The sequence below is a fragment of the Schistocerca cancellata genome, chromosome 7 (genome assembly GCF_023864275.1).
Source record: "Schistocerca cancellata isolate TAMUIC-IGC-003103 chromosome 7, iqSchCanc2.1, whole genome shotgun sequence".
NCBI lineage: Eukaryota > Metazoa > Arthropoda > Insecta > Orthoptera > Acrididae > Schistocerca > Schistocerca cancellata.
The window spans coordinates 592,129,079-592,144,524 of NC_064632.1; the positions used below are offsets into that span (position 1 = coordinate 592,129,079).

The 15,446-nt window shown below is 37.5% G+C and overlaps 1 protein-coding gene across 2 annotated transcripts in view; it reads right to left on the reverse strand.

Annotated features, from left to right (window-relative positions):
• LOC126091863 (tenascin-X-like) overlaps positions 1 to 15,446 on the reverse strand; it is a 771,043-nt gene that overhangs the window by 185,986 nt on the left and 569,611 nt on the right. For both annotated transcript variants that reach the window (XM_049907142.1, XM_049907141.1), the window contains one exon: positions 9,649 to 9,770. In XM_049907142.1, the coding sequence (XP_049763099.1) occupies positions 9,649 to 9,770 (122 nt within the window). The remainder of the gene's footprint in view (positions 1 to 9,648; positions 9,771 to 15,446) is intronic.

Genomic DNA, 15,446 nt, shown 5'->3' on the forward strand with positions numbered 1-15,446 from the left:
AGACAGGGTTGTAGCCTCTCCCTGATGTTATTCAATCTGTATATTGAGCAAGCAGTAAAGGAAACAAAAGAAAAATTTGGAGTAGGTATTAAAATTCATGGAGAAGAAATAAAAACTTGGAGGTTCACCAATGACATTGTAATTCTGTCAGAGACAGCAAAGGACTTGTAAGAGCAGTTGAATGGAATTGACAGTGTCTTGAAAGGAGGATATAAGATGAACATCAACAAAAGCAAAATGAGGATAATGCAAAGTAGTCAAATTAAATCGGGTGATCCTGAGGGAATTAGATTAGGAAATGAGACACTTAAAGTAGTAAAGGAGGGTTGCTATTTAGGGACTAAAATAACTGATGATGGTCGAAGTAGAGAGGATATATGGCAATGGCAAGGAAAGCGTTTCTGAAGAAGAGAAATTTGTTAATATCGAGCATAGATTTAAGTGTCAGGAAGTCGTTTCTGAAAGTATTTGTATGGAGTGTAGCCATGTATGGAAGTGAAACATGGACGATAACTAGTTTGGACAAGAAGAGAATGGAAGCTTTCAAAATGAGGTGCTACAGAACAATGCTGAAGATTAGATGGGTAGATCACATAACTAATGAGGAGGTATTGAATAGAATTGGGGAGAAGAGGAGTTTGTGGCACAAATTGACAAAAAGAAGGGACCGGTTGGTAGGACATGTTTTGAGGCATCACAAATTTAGCATTGGAGGGCAGCGTGGAGGGTAAAAATCGTAGAGGAAGACCAAGAGATGAATACACTAAGCAGATTCAGAAGGATGTAAGTTGCAGTAGGTACTGGGAGATGAAGAATCTTGCACAGGATAGAGTAGCATGGAGAGCTGCATCAAACCAGTCTCAGGACTGAAGACCACAGCAACAACAACAACAACAACATACTGTCTCCACCAAACATTGTCACACTGTAATCACATTCAAGTCCAAATACAAAAGTAGGGTCATGAATCAAATACAAAACTTAGCATTGAAAGCATGTTTATTACAAACTCCAGCCAGAACAGAACTGAACTCTTGGGCAGAAAATGCTGCTACCTATGTAGACATAAAAAATTTCAGAATATACAAACATAAGATATTTTGAGAACCTTCCAGAAATGATAAATATTAAATAAAAAATTATTGCTTGTGATCAGGTTTGAACTGATGACCAGCAGCACACTAACCACTATGCCAAATTGCATGCACCACAGCTCACAGCAATGTGCATTGTGTCCACAGAGGAATGATGACCCCTTGAAGTTTCAACTCAGGAGTTGTTACATTTGAGCATGAAGTTGTCATTTGTTATGTTTGGTTACAATCAGTGGCACTCAGACATTTTTAGTAATGCAGTTAATGGTTTGTTGTCCCTCTTTCTACAGATAAAATATTCTCCACTGCAGGAAATGAAAGTTAATGCATTAAGAGGCCTTGTCGAGTTCCCTCAAAGTGGAGGTAAACATTTAATAAGAAAATTATTATGAACAGCAGTACAGATTTTGTGAGCAAACTGACATGTAGCAACTGTATAGGGATAATAGTGAAGACTTTCATTTCTTAATCACTTCTGATTCAGGGCTTTCCATAGCACCAGTGGTTTCATGCTAAAGGGACTAGTACTTTCAAACAAAATGAATAAAGTGGTGGGTTACAGCAGAAACCACTGGGGGTCAACAGGTTAATGGCCCAATTTCAATCTGTGTTGATTTTCAGGCATTCATCAATGCCCAGTCTAGGGCAGATATTTGTCTGCTTCCACAACCAGAAGAGCTACTGACTTAGTTATCTGTTCTGTTCTAAGACAGAGTTAGCTGTTGGACTATATCAATACAACAGATTCTCTTATAATGTTACAAGTACTCCTGTAATATTTCTAAAATCCTTAGAGCAGCTTACCACAAGCTGAAAAGTATTTAAATTACATTATAGTCATGGCATCTACTCAGTACCAACATTTGAACAATTCAAAGCAGTTGTTTTTACAGACATATATATGGCATGCTCAAATTTAAGAAAAGTAAATACAGTTTCTCCAACTGACAAGGGGAGACCATGACATTGGGATCACAGATTTACTTCAAACTTTGCACTCCTGTTGTAGGTCATTAAAGCAATATAGTGTGCAATTAGTAAGGTGCACTCGTTTGTAAATACCGACAAAATCACAAGAGAAGTTTTACACATCTATTATGGGGCTTACGTATCTGTGCATTGGTGCCAGATGTTAGAGTTCATGGTGGTCAAATGATTAGCGTGCAAGCTTCATAAGATGCGTGTGTATGACATGATGATCCAACTCCTGCTTGAACTTAATTATTAATCTATATTTTCATCATTGGTCATATTAGTTAATTTATATGGGATTTGAGAGGTAATATAATGAAAAAATGCCATGTGTATTTACATGAAGTTTCAATTTATGCTTTCCACGTGTGTTTGACAACTACTATCCTCCAGCAACTGATATCAAGAGCACATCCAATGAGTAACTGTTCATTACTCTTTTGGTCTGCCACATTGTGACTTACTATATTACTGACTGTGAATAACGTCACTCGCATCATTATTTATAGAGGTTTGACTAGGGTTTTCCACACCTGTCCCTCATCCTTGAAAATTTAATTACAAATAGTAAATAGTCAAATAACATGTGAAATTCACTACAACTTCATGAAAATGCATTTTTTTTTCCCATTACATTACCTCCCAAATGTAAAATAAATTAAATAATGTGACCAGTGAAGAAAAAAATATAGATTAAAAATTAAGTGTTAGTGGGATTTGAAGCATTGTCTCACCCACTATCTTACTATCTTAGGCACAGTACCTTTGAACAAATACATCAATTCTTCGCACAAATACATCAGTTACATAATAGACACATAAAACTTCTCTTGCGATTTTCTTGGAATCACCAGAGTGGTGCACCTTACTACTTGCACATTATGTTGTTTTAATTGCCTATGAAAAGTGTACAAAGTTTGAAGTAAATCCTTGATTGCAGTGTCGTGGCCTCCCCTTGTGACTCTTCAGTATTTCAGACACGTAATGGGCACAGATGGTCCTGCCCTACATCAGTCCTCATTGAAGCTACATACAACATCCCTGTGCTCAAAGGTTTGAAAGAACTCCAGTCATTTCCAAGTAAGATAAATTAGCAATGTAAACTAATGTTGAATGTTATGCAGATATCATACCCTCTTTACAGATTTTTTTTAGAAAAAAAAGAGTCAACTTTTAGTGGTCTGCCACTTGTCAGAAGTGTTTGTGAAGTTACAAAACTGTTTGAAGTATGCTCCCTGCCTGGAAAACATTTAATCCTGGTGGCAGATGCTTTGGATAGTTCTCCTGATGGCATGGACAAACCAGTTACATATGCACCTAACACAGTAACAGTGACACAAGTGAGTTATAGCCAAATAGTAAAGGAAACACTGGCAATTTTTTCTGGCATCAAGAAATTCTGTTTTCTCTTCTGCGGAACCAAATTACACATGGTCATGAACCACAATCCACTAATACCAATACCAATACCAACTGTGAGGTTACATAATTTGGGTGAATTAAATTCAGAAATTTTCTCATAAAATACTGGAAGCATGAAATATTCGGTACCCTTGTAATCCATAAAAGAGGAAGCAAGTGTACAATTTCTTTTATTATAATACTAATGTTAACTAAATGAGTCTAAAATAGTTGAGGAAAATGTTAATTTATATGTAGATGATATCTTGTTCATGTTCAAATACTGGTTTGGACTTTTATTATTTTTCTGAGGTACTCTTTGGGCAGGATGTGGCAGATGGAGTTTGATGATAGATATCCCTACATCACATCTACCAATGGAGTATGGAGTGCAAAGGAGGACATCAGCTTTCCCAATTCCTTGAATGTTCAAGTCAACAGTACTGCTAAAAAAGGGAAATATGAATAGATGCAAAACTTTTAGTTGAGTACAAGCTTAGCTATTGCTCAAAACCATATACCTGCATACACATAATGTTCAACATTATTTGACAATGTTAGAAGTTGTTTGCAGAAAATAAAAGAGGGTAACTAACTCATTACAATCAAAGAAGAGTTTTGTAACTATTTAAAAATACTGCTCAGCAATTGGAGAAACTGGATAATGAATGAAGTAAGGATCTGGTAAATGCCACATGGTCATTGGTTTTTGAAAATTCAGAAAGGAGGAGAGAGAAATTTTACAAGCAGATACTCGTCAACTTCACTTCCAGTTCTTCATTATGTTCAGTTTTTGATGGTCATAGCCTATTATTCTACATGATAACCCCAATGACCACTTGCTTCTATTGATAGATTCTAATCACAAGTTCAACAAGGAATAGGCACTCTGTTTCCAGCTCAATTCATAGTGGGCGACTTCAGTTCCTCTAGCCAAAGGAACAGTATTTCAATATCTGAGAACATTGACTTTCCATCCTACATTTAACTCTGAAGCAGAACAACTGATCTGAATTTTCAAGGTCCAAATGAATAAAATGGTGAAGATTGCATCTTCTGAGGAAGCCAATACATAGCTCCTGGCTTCTTATAGCTTCAATCCTGTACACTGATGAGATGCTACACAGGCACTGGTACTGTACCCAGTTTGATGTCTTGCACCCAAACCAGCAAGCCCAGTCCTCACAGCCAGACACGTACTATCATACAGGCTCATTGGCCTGTACTCGCACATAAGGTCATGCACTGGAGCAGACTAAAGAGCTCATCACTGGTCACAGGGAACATCAACAATTTGAAGTTGCAGTCGGATAAGAAAACTTTATATGACATCACAAGTAGCTCCAGGGGCGATAGCTAAATGATGTTATGCCACCTGAGACCACCATTGCTGTTAATTAAGCTCCAAAACAACCCAGATGCCTCCCACACTTCCACATGCTTGCTGCAAAAGTTTCTTACCTCTGTCTCCAATAAAACAGGAGTACAACATCTATTCACTTCATAAGTCCTCCATGCTGAGAGCACAGGTAGTTAACTGCGGCAAGCATCTGAAGACTGAACAACTGCCCCCAAATGTAGAAGCCCCATCCCCAACAGGAAACCAGGTCTCTGTCCTGCCCATGCTACATGGTCAATTCAGCTCCCCTACCATCCTGTGTCACACCAGTCCTGGTAACACTTTGCCAGACACTACTGCCTATGGCTCAGTTAACAGAAAAGGGGGGGGGGGGAGGAGGGAATTTTTGATACTCCGCAACCCATTGATAGTGATGTGGCCAAATATCTCACGAAATAAGCGTCAAACAAAAAAACTACAAATAAGAAACTTGTCTAGCTTGAAGGGGGAAACCAGATGGCACAATGGTTGGCCTGCTAGATGGTGCTGCTGTAGGTCAAACGGATATCAACTGCATTTATTTAAATAGAAACCCCCATTTTTATTACATATTTGTGTAGTACATAAAGTTGGACCACTTTTTCGCTTTGTGATAGATGGTGCCGTAATAGTCACAAACGTATAAGTATGTGGTATCACATAACATTCCGCCAGTGTGGACGGTATTTGCTTCATGATGTGTTAAAATCGAGCATTTACCAATTGCAGAAAAGGTCGATATCGTGTTGATGTATGGCTATTGTGATCACAACGCCCAGCAGGTGTGTGCTATGTATGCTGCTCGGTATCCTGGATGACATCATCCAAGTGCCCGGACCGTTTGCCGGATAGTTATGTTATTTAAGGAAACAGGAAGTGTTCAGCTACATTTGAAATGTCAACCACGACCTGCAACAAATGATAATGCCCAGGTAGGTGTTTTTGCTGCTGTCGCGGTTAATCTGCACATCGGTAGCAGACAAACTGCGCAAGAATCGGGAATCTCAAAAACGTCGGTGTTGAGAATGATACATCAACATCGATTGCACCCGTACCATATTTCTATGCACCAGGAATTGCATGGCGATGATTCTGAACTTTGTGTACAGTTCTACCACTGGGCACAAGAGAAATTGCAGGACGATGACAGATTTTTTGCACACGTTCTATTTAGCGACGAAGTGTCATTCACCACCAGCGGTAACGTAAACCAGCATAATATGCACTATTGGGCAACAGAAAATCCATGATGGCTGCGACAAGTGGAACATCAGTGACCTTGGCGGGTTAATATATGGTGCGGCATTATGGGAGGAAGGATAATTGGCCCCCATTTTATTGATGGCAATCTAAATGGTGCAATGTGTGCTAATTTCCTACGTAATGTTCTACCGATGTTGTTACAAGATGTTTCAATGCATAACAGAATGGCGATGTACTTCCAACATGATGGATGTCCGGCACATAGCTCGCGTGTGGTTGAAGAGTTATTGAATAGCATATTTCATGACAGGTGGACTGATCATCGAAGCACCATACCATGGCCCACACATTCACCAGATCTGATGTCCCGGATTTCTTTGTGTGGGGAAAGTTGAAGGATATTTGCTATCGTGATCCACTGACAATGCCTGACAACATGTGTCAGTGCATTGTTAATGCATGTGCGAACATTGCAGAAGGCGAACTACTCGCTGTTGAGAGGAATGTCGTTACATGTATAGCCAAATACATTGAGGTTGACAGGCATCATTTTGAGCATTTATTCCATTAATGTGTATTTACAGGTAATCACGCTGTAACAGCATGTGTTTTCAGAAATGATAAGTTCACAAAGGTACATGTATCACACTGGAACAACCGAAATAAAATACTCAAATGTACCTATGTTGTGTATTTTAATTTAAAAAACCGACCTGTTACCAATTGTCATCTAAAATTGTGAGCCATATGTTTGTGACTATTACAGCGCCATCTATCTCAAAGCAAAAAAAGTTGTCCAACTAAAACATTCGGTTCCTATTTTAAAAAATGCAGTTGATGTCCGTTTGACCTATGGCAGCGCCATCTAGTGGGCCAAACATAGCGCCATCTGGTTTCCCCCTTCAAGCTACACAAGTTTTGTTCTTTGTAGTTTTTTCTTCATTTGACACTTATTTCATGAGATAGATAGATAGATAGATAGATAGATAGATAGAGAGAGAGGCAATGGTAATATCTGTGTGTTACATAATTCAGCTTTTGATTGCCACAATTCCAGAAGTTGCACAAACTTGTTTGATGGAGAGAATTGTTGGTCCTCGTCAATATTCAGTCTGCTGTGTGAGCCAACAGTTTGTATCTTGTTAGGAAGCAACATTACACTATTTCTTAAATAAAACTGTTCCCTTGCTTTCTTGACCTGGATTTGTCTTGGATCTCAGAATGATTGCGTGTTGCTGTTTATGATGATTTTTCTTTTGTCTGTTGGTACTAAGTTGGTTTCGTGTTTCTTGCAGTCACAATATTCGTTTTGTGCCCTACTTATGGTCACTCACTTAGTGTAAGTTTTGGTTTCCAAGTGCTGCACAGTTCGCAATTACAAAGTGCCTAGTTTGTGACAGGCTCTGACGCACAACCTGATCCACATAATGCAACCACTCACCTCACAGTCAAATCAGTTAGGTCACATTGCCATCCCTATGTAGTTGCGTCTCTCTTTGTGCTGTTAAGAACAACACAATTTTTAAAGTGTGCTATTATGTGCAACTTGTCATTTATGCGTAATGACTTTGCTGTATAGTGATTAAGACGTTATATTGTCAACTGTGTTAGCAGGTTTCTTGGTTGTGGAAATTGCTAGTAAAGATTTTTGTGCATATGATTATCGGACAGCATGCTTTCATTTATGACCTAAAAATGGTCCTTTTTATTACTTGAAACAGGTTGTTTTAATAAAGATTGAAGTATATCTGTGATATCATACATCATAAAGTTTTTTGGAAGCTGTTCAACACTGCCTACACAATACTTTGGATAATAAGCAATAGTAAATAAATTTAGATATGTTGCTGTCAATGAAAATGGCAGAATGATCACTTATATCATTAGCCTAACAGATGTGTAGCTTAAGTGTAAGAATGGCTGGATGGATGGAATGAAGTTTTGTCTTAATGAACTAGACTGCACAGTCATAGCACTCAAAAATATTTATAGCTTTTTAATTGCAAAACTGAAAGTAATACTATTTTATAGTGAAAATTATAGGTTGAAGAATAGATGATATAAAAATGCACTAAACCGTAATATCAACTCATCCCAGCACTGTTTGTAAGGCATTAGAATTAGTTGACACTCAGTGTGTTTTCCTTTCTGTCAAATCATCTAATACCCTCTGCTCTGAATATAAACTGCCTTTATCCGTATCTGTGCTAGTGCATCAAAGGTGACAAACACTGGCTGCTCTTCTTGACGAGGAGGAAGCCAAGTGTAAGTGGACTGTGTCCTATACAGATGCCACCTAATATCACTTTGTCTCGCACAAGTTAATAGAATGAAGTACAATATGGTCAGGTGTTGGGTTTAGCCAGTCACATTTCAGTCTCCTTTCCAACCACTGTCTCACATATACATCACTGACTATAATTCTTTACAATGATGCAGATGAAAGCAAGTGGACACTGCAGTGGATGCTGCAATCACTTAGAGCAGTTTCCTTACAGCCTTGCTTGGCTTTTGTGCATATCACTAGCATACTAACTCAACAGACATAGAATCTGCATAAAATAGAACAGAAAGTTTAATATCTCAACATATTTGTCAATATATAAAATTTTCTACACTCAGCATGATGTGCGAAAGTAGCTCAAAATTTATGCTGGACTTCCTGACCAACTTGTGATTGCCTAATTCAATGTAGCAGGAGGATCTTGTTGTCCATTGCACTGTTCTCATCCAACAGCTGTTTTGAATTGACTCCTACTGAATTTGTGGCTCATGGTCACTTAAAGAATAACCACTTTGGAGGAGAATGAATAATGTTGGTGGACACAAGAAAAGTCTGTGTCAAAGAGGACTTTAAATTCATGTCAGGAGGTGAAGAGCCACCATCAGATGGTTAGAAGCTTCTCAATAGTTTCAGAGCTGTGACTAGATACTAAGCTTGACTGATATTAGCCTTCATTACATATCTGATACCAGTGTCCTGTACTGCACCAAGCATCTTTAGATAGGACATTTGAGCTGATCCATAAATGGTATATCCCAAGTCTAGCTTGGGCTGAAGAAATAGTCTGTATAACTTTGGTGAACAGGCTGTCTTCATCCTAGGTGCTGGCATTTCCTCATTTTAAATGTATAATATTATCAAAACTTTTACTTTAATGTTCTCTACCTGGAGTGCCCATGTGAGTCTTTCAGAAAATATTAGGTTAAAGAATCTCAAAGGATCATTAAAATGGAGAATTATATAACATTAAAACATAACTGTGGTATACTAAGATTGTGGCAGATATTGATAATGTGGACAAATAACATTTTGTCTGTACAAAACTAACCAGACACTAATCCATGCTTCTCCAATTTCTGAAGTGTCAACTGACAAATGCATGACAGTGCAGCAGTTTATCACATGACACCTACAAATAATGACACTTTCACTGTGCCAGGTTTGGGAGGACTCAATGGAAACTAATTTGCCTCCATATCTCGATTATAACTACATAAAAAAAAAAAATTATCTCACATAATACATGTAATACATTCTGACATCTTATTGTAGATGACATATGCAAAAATTAGTCAAATCCTTTAAAGAGTATATACCGTGTAAGAGATGTGGTATTTCATCTTTAGCCCTGCTGAGTTTCTTGGAGGTTGCCATGTTACTTTCAGCTCACGACTTGATTTTAGAGGCACTACTTGCACACTGACTACTTTACCAGGATCTGAAAAGATTACACATATTAAAATCACACACACACACACACACACACACACACACACACACACACACACACACACACACACACACAATACAGAGCAAATGATTACATGTAGCAATGAAATGAATGTCAGGATCCCAGTTCAAAACTTCTGATAATGTATTGCATACAAATAATATTAAAACTCTTTATTCATCCAGTAAATCTCCACAGATTGTGGGACGTAATTTGTTCATGAGCGTGCACACACACAGATACATAGACAAGGTACATATAATGTCAAAATATATTTTCAGAGTGCAATAAATAATTTCTATTAGATTTTCCATTAGGAGCATTAGCAGTAGTTTTTACATATTATTAGATACACAGACAAGGTACATATAATGTCAAAATATATTTTCAGAGCGCAATAAATAATTTCTATTAGATTTTCCATTAGGAGCAGCAGCAGTAGTTTTTGCATATTCATCCTTCAAGCCTGTTGACTTCACATGGTCTAAAAATTCTTCCTCTGAATAGAAACGGTAATCTAATAACAATGCCCTCAGGAATTTATAACATAGTGAAAATGAGGAAATAACTTTTATTTCATGTGGTAGACCACTATACATTCTGTATAGCACTATTTGTAGTGCATGTTTTAAAGGCAGATGTCCTCACTGACTGGACATGGAGTTTTATCCTCTTGCCTGGTATCTTGTTCATATTTACATATTTCTAGAATAAAACTGTAGGGGAGTGGAAGGATTGAAGACTATTCAAAGAGGAGATGAAGGCATTTGCAAAGTATGCAATTTGAACAATGTGTAAGATTGCTTTCTATGCAACATAGACTGTAACATACTTTCTTGTATTGCATTTGTTTTTGTTATGTGTCTGCCACTTAGAACCATGTTGAAGCCATATAGCAAAAAGTTTTGTTTCCAACGAGAGTGTAATTCCATAGGAGTTTATTGTTACAGAGGCATTGGAGGCTTCCCCTTTTAACAGAATTTTACAAAAATTGTTTTGGGTTATTTATTATTAGCATATTTCCTTCCAACCAGTCATTTAGGCAATCTGAAGCTTTAAGATCAGGTAAGATGTGCACTTTTGAGTACAGTGAAATCTTGTTTCTGAATGAGTATATGTTACAAACATTGTGGCATTTACTTTTGATATGACAATCTTCAGTATTTGTTTATTGTTGCTAACTGGTGTCTTTGTGTTTGAGTCTCTCTAATTGTAACCCTAGTTATTATGAAATATGTTGAGGCCACCATCCACAACAAAACAGAAATTCTTTTCCTCCCCATTCAAGCCAAAAATATCGGCTATTTCTCAAGTGCAAATACAAATAGTCAATAGTTAAATGATGAGTTCTGGATGAAGAGAAGACTATACATTCAGTTTTCTATTTTATTGCCCACACAATGTTTTTGAATGAGTAACAAACATGAATTTTTTTTAATACACAACAACAGAATGGAGGTGACACTGAGTTCAAAAAGGTAACATGGAGATGCTGTGTTACCTGTGCATAACTTATAAACACGTGCATAACTTATATACCTACGTCCACTTCTACACCACAGTCTAACATATGACTGTGATCTATATTCTACAAACAAACCACCATGAAGTGCATGGCTGAAGGTAAGTTCCATCGCACCAGTTATTAGGGTTTCTTCCCATTCCATTCAGGTATGGAGCATGGGAAGAATGTCTGTTTAAACCCCTCTCTGTATGCTGTAATTATTTTAATCTTTCCCTCATTAGCCCTATGTGAGCGATACAAAGAGGATTGAAGTATATGCCTACAGTCAACATCTAAAGCTGGTTCTTGAAACTTTGTTAGCAGATGTTCTTGGGATTGTTTATATCTACCTTCATGATTCTGCCAGTTCAGTTTCTTCATGATAAATGCAGTATGTGACAGGAGAAAAGGTCAGTATTGTAACAGAAATGATCATGCCAATGGAGAGCAGAAATAATATGATATTGAAGCATCTATTGCAATGTAATATTATTGTCAGATGATGTTGAATCCAAGACACTTATTTTCTTGGCTATCCATGCCCTGCCAATTCTCTCAGCAGTCTCTAAATGTATCATCACTTTCTGGAAGTAGCCTTTCTATTTATCACTCTGACAAATGACTCATTAATCCTGTCAGTGGGCATGACTGATACATGGTCTGCATATGCTCAGGGCGTTCAATGGATATATCCATCTCCATGCTTCTGTCTCTTGTAGTTATTGGCCAGCTGATTACTTTATTCTGTTAGTTACAGCCTATTCCACTAGCTGGTATTTCTTGCCTGTCAGAGTTGTGTGTTCCATGTTATTTCTAATGTTTATTGTATGAGCATGCTTTACGCGTAAAGTGACAGTCAAACAGTGTTCTATTACAATGTTTGGTTTGGGTTTATCAGTGGTTTATCTTTTGCAATTCCAGAAATGACTTGTTTATCAGATCCAGGAATAGAAAGTCTGCCTTTAGAAAGTGACAACAATTTCAGGACAGATATGGAATTAGTTAGACATGGACAGTGATGAGAATGAAAGAGACAAGAATTCACAATGATTTGATGATAACATTGCAATTTGTGCCAGGAAATGATGTCAGTTCAGCTCACCATCACTTAATTTACTACTAACAGTAGTATAAAAGTGTCACTAACGCATTACACAGTTTACAACACTTATGTACCCAGTTTGCATCAGTTTACAACACAAAAAGAAAATAAGTGTGTTGTTCAGTGAAAATAATATATCATTTGCTTCTTTAATGCATTTTTTACTTGGTACCACCACATTTTCATATTGGTTTGTAAATTAAAATATGTTTCCATGAGAGGGGAAGGCACATGGTGTGTCTGTGGCAGTCTGAGTGAGGGGAAGTCATCCACAGAGGCAGAGATACATGCAGCTAAAACAACCAATTAAGGGGTTTAGCAAAGCAGTTTATATAAACGAGTGCTCTGTACTGAATGGTTTCAGGGATAAGATACATTTCAAATACATTAGTTTGTTGATAATAGTGAACAGTTTCTATTTTGTCCATCTATCCTCTTTGTGAAGAAGTGTAGGGAGGATAAAAATTGTAGTGAGAGGCAAAAGCTTGAATGCAGCAAGCAGATTGAAATGCACGTGGGTTGCAGTAGTTATGCAGAGATGAACAGGATTGCACAGGACAGTCTAGAGTGGGGAGTTGCATGAAAGAAGTCTTTGAACTGAAGACCACAGTAACAAGTCCTTTTTGTTCTAGAAGTCTGAATTTAATGTTCTAAGTAGTTTTATTACCATGAAACTGTGCCATGGAATTCTCAGCTGACAATTATTTATTGTTGTTGTATCAGTGTAAGAGACCTGTGGTTGGAAGGAAGTGAAACCTCAAGTAACTGTTTCATTACAGATAACAACAATAAAAACACTTTTCACTAATTCGAAACATTCAGATATTGTATGTATTCATGCCTTCTATGATGGCAGTGCTCTTGCTGCAGTTGAAGAATACCATCAGTATACAATGAATTTCAGATTATCATTTTCTTGCTTCCAGAGTTTTAAATATGTTGCATGAAAGGAGTGGACTGCAGTGTGCACATGTCATTTGAACAACAAGTACAACAAATTGCTCAGGAATAACAACAAATTGTTAATTAGAGTCCTAAATCTAGTAAATTATAACTTTCTGATAAGTCTCAATGTTCAACAAACTTATGTATGCAGAATGTTACATATAGAAAGCTTGTACTCATTTCACTGACATTGTATGGCATATCTTTGTACTGGAGAAATTATTGTACAACTTGAATTTTCAGCTCAGTATCAACTGAGACCATAAAAACACACATGGTACAGTGGAGAGACTGGTAATACATACTTAGGACCTGTTATTATGGAAGAATGAATGGCATCATACAATTATTTGAATCTCTTAGAAAATAAATTTTATGGTTTACAGTCGCTGCACAACTTGGAAACCACATGGAGCCCACCATTCACAAATAAATTTTTGAACGACTAGAACACAGTATTAAGTGTACTTCTAGTGTGATGGAATCTCACCACATTCTACCAATCAACTTTTGGTATTTAGTTTACTGTTTATGGCAGTATTGGGCCACAAAGATCTTCTGACCAAATGTCACAATTTTTCTGCTTATTGAGTTGCAGGAAGACAAAGGTATACACAACAAAAGGGATACTTGAGAAGAACAGCTTGTTTGCACAATGGATGATGACACCTTCATAAAGAAATACTAAGGTGACCTAATTATATAAGATCAACATATTCACCCCAAACTGATAAGTGATTGAAACTGCTGCTGGACTTTGCAAAAATTTTTGAGGATAATTTGAAAGTTCTTGGAATGGAATAAAGAGAAACAATGCACCTCAGTGCAACTTTTCAATTTTTCAATGTGCACATCATCCAGCAATGATTCAATGCCTTGATGCCACCTCAAAAATTACATTCCTCCAGGGCTCTTCATTTGAAGAGAATCTCCATCCACTGAAGAAAATTTTGAGCTTGGGGAAGAAATGAAGTCTGATGGAGCCATTTCAGGTGGAATAGGAAAGTGTGGTAACAATTCATATCTTAGTTTGCATATCTTTGCCATGACAATAACACTTGTGTGTGGGTGCACATGGTCTTGATGAAGGATGACTATCTTCCCTGCCAAACTGGCCTTTTCTGTCCCGTATTTGTTTCACCAGTGGGAAGATAATCTAACAGTGCATTGCATTTTGCATGCCAGAAAACTGATGCCATGACCTTTCTGGCTGATCATATTGCCTTTGCTTTCTTTGGTGGTGGTGAATCAACACGTCTATAGTTGGGCCTTGAGGTCTAATTGTAAAATGATTGACTGGAAACTGGGAGATTGAGAGGTTGAATCCTGGTAGGATCAGAGATTTTTCAGCTTCAGCTTTCTTTATCAAGTATTTAATTACTGCTCAACTCTTGATTCTTTTTTCATCTTCATGAATCACTATGAGGGAACAGTAGCAGAGAGCTGAATGCATCACAAACTCTACCCAGAATAGTGATGTGTCATGTGTTTATGCATAAAGAATGAGCTATTACTCTGAGAGAACCTCATTGCACTAGTGCTAACATACAGTAGTGATCCAATGAACTTTTCAAAAAGCTCTCACATTATGCACTGTATAAAATTAATTGTGAACTGCTGAAAATTTATATTGAACTATTGTAACTTTATGGGAATGCAGGCTTTATTAACGAATTTCATTGATGAAATCATCTTTGGTTATCAGCTGATGTGTAGCATCATGTTGTTGCAACATTTCAACGAGTCTGATAGCCCACCAACTGGTTGGCCGATTCCAGGTATCCTGGAAAAGATTTTGTGGCCAGGGGAGCAAACCCCCCCCGCCCCCCCCCATGCAGTAGGTGAAGAGGGGGTCCAGGAGTCAAGTTCTGGTGCTGCATGTCTATTCTTCCCCAGTGTCTCCACTGTTTTCACATCATCACATCATAGCATCCCTAATGCATTTTTGCTAATGCTATATGATATGTGGACTTATATTAGAAAACACTATCCAGGCTGACAAGACCACCATCCACTTGAATTTCCACTGACTCTTTGATGACCAAATCCCAGAAACCAGTAGTGAGGCACATCACCTTTTTCTGTTTGAAAAGAAACAAGTGTTCTTCACTGA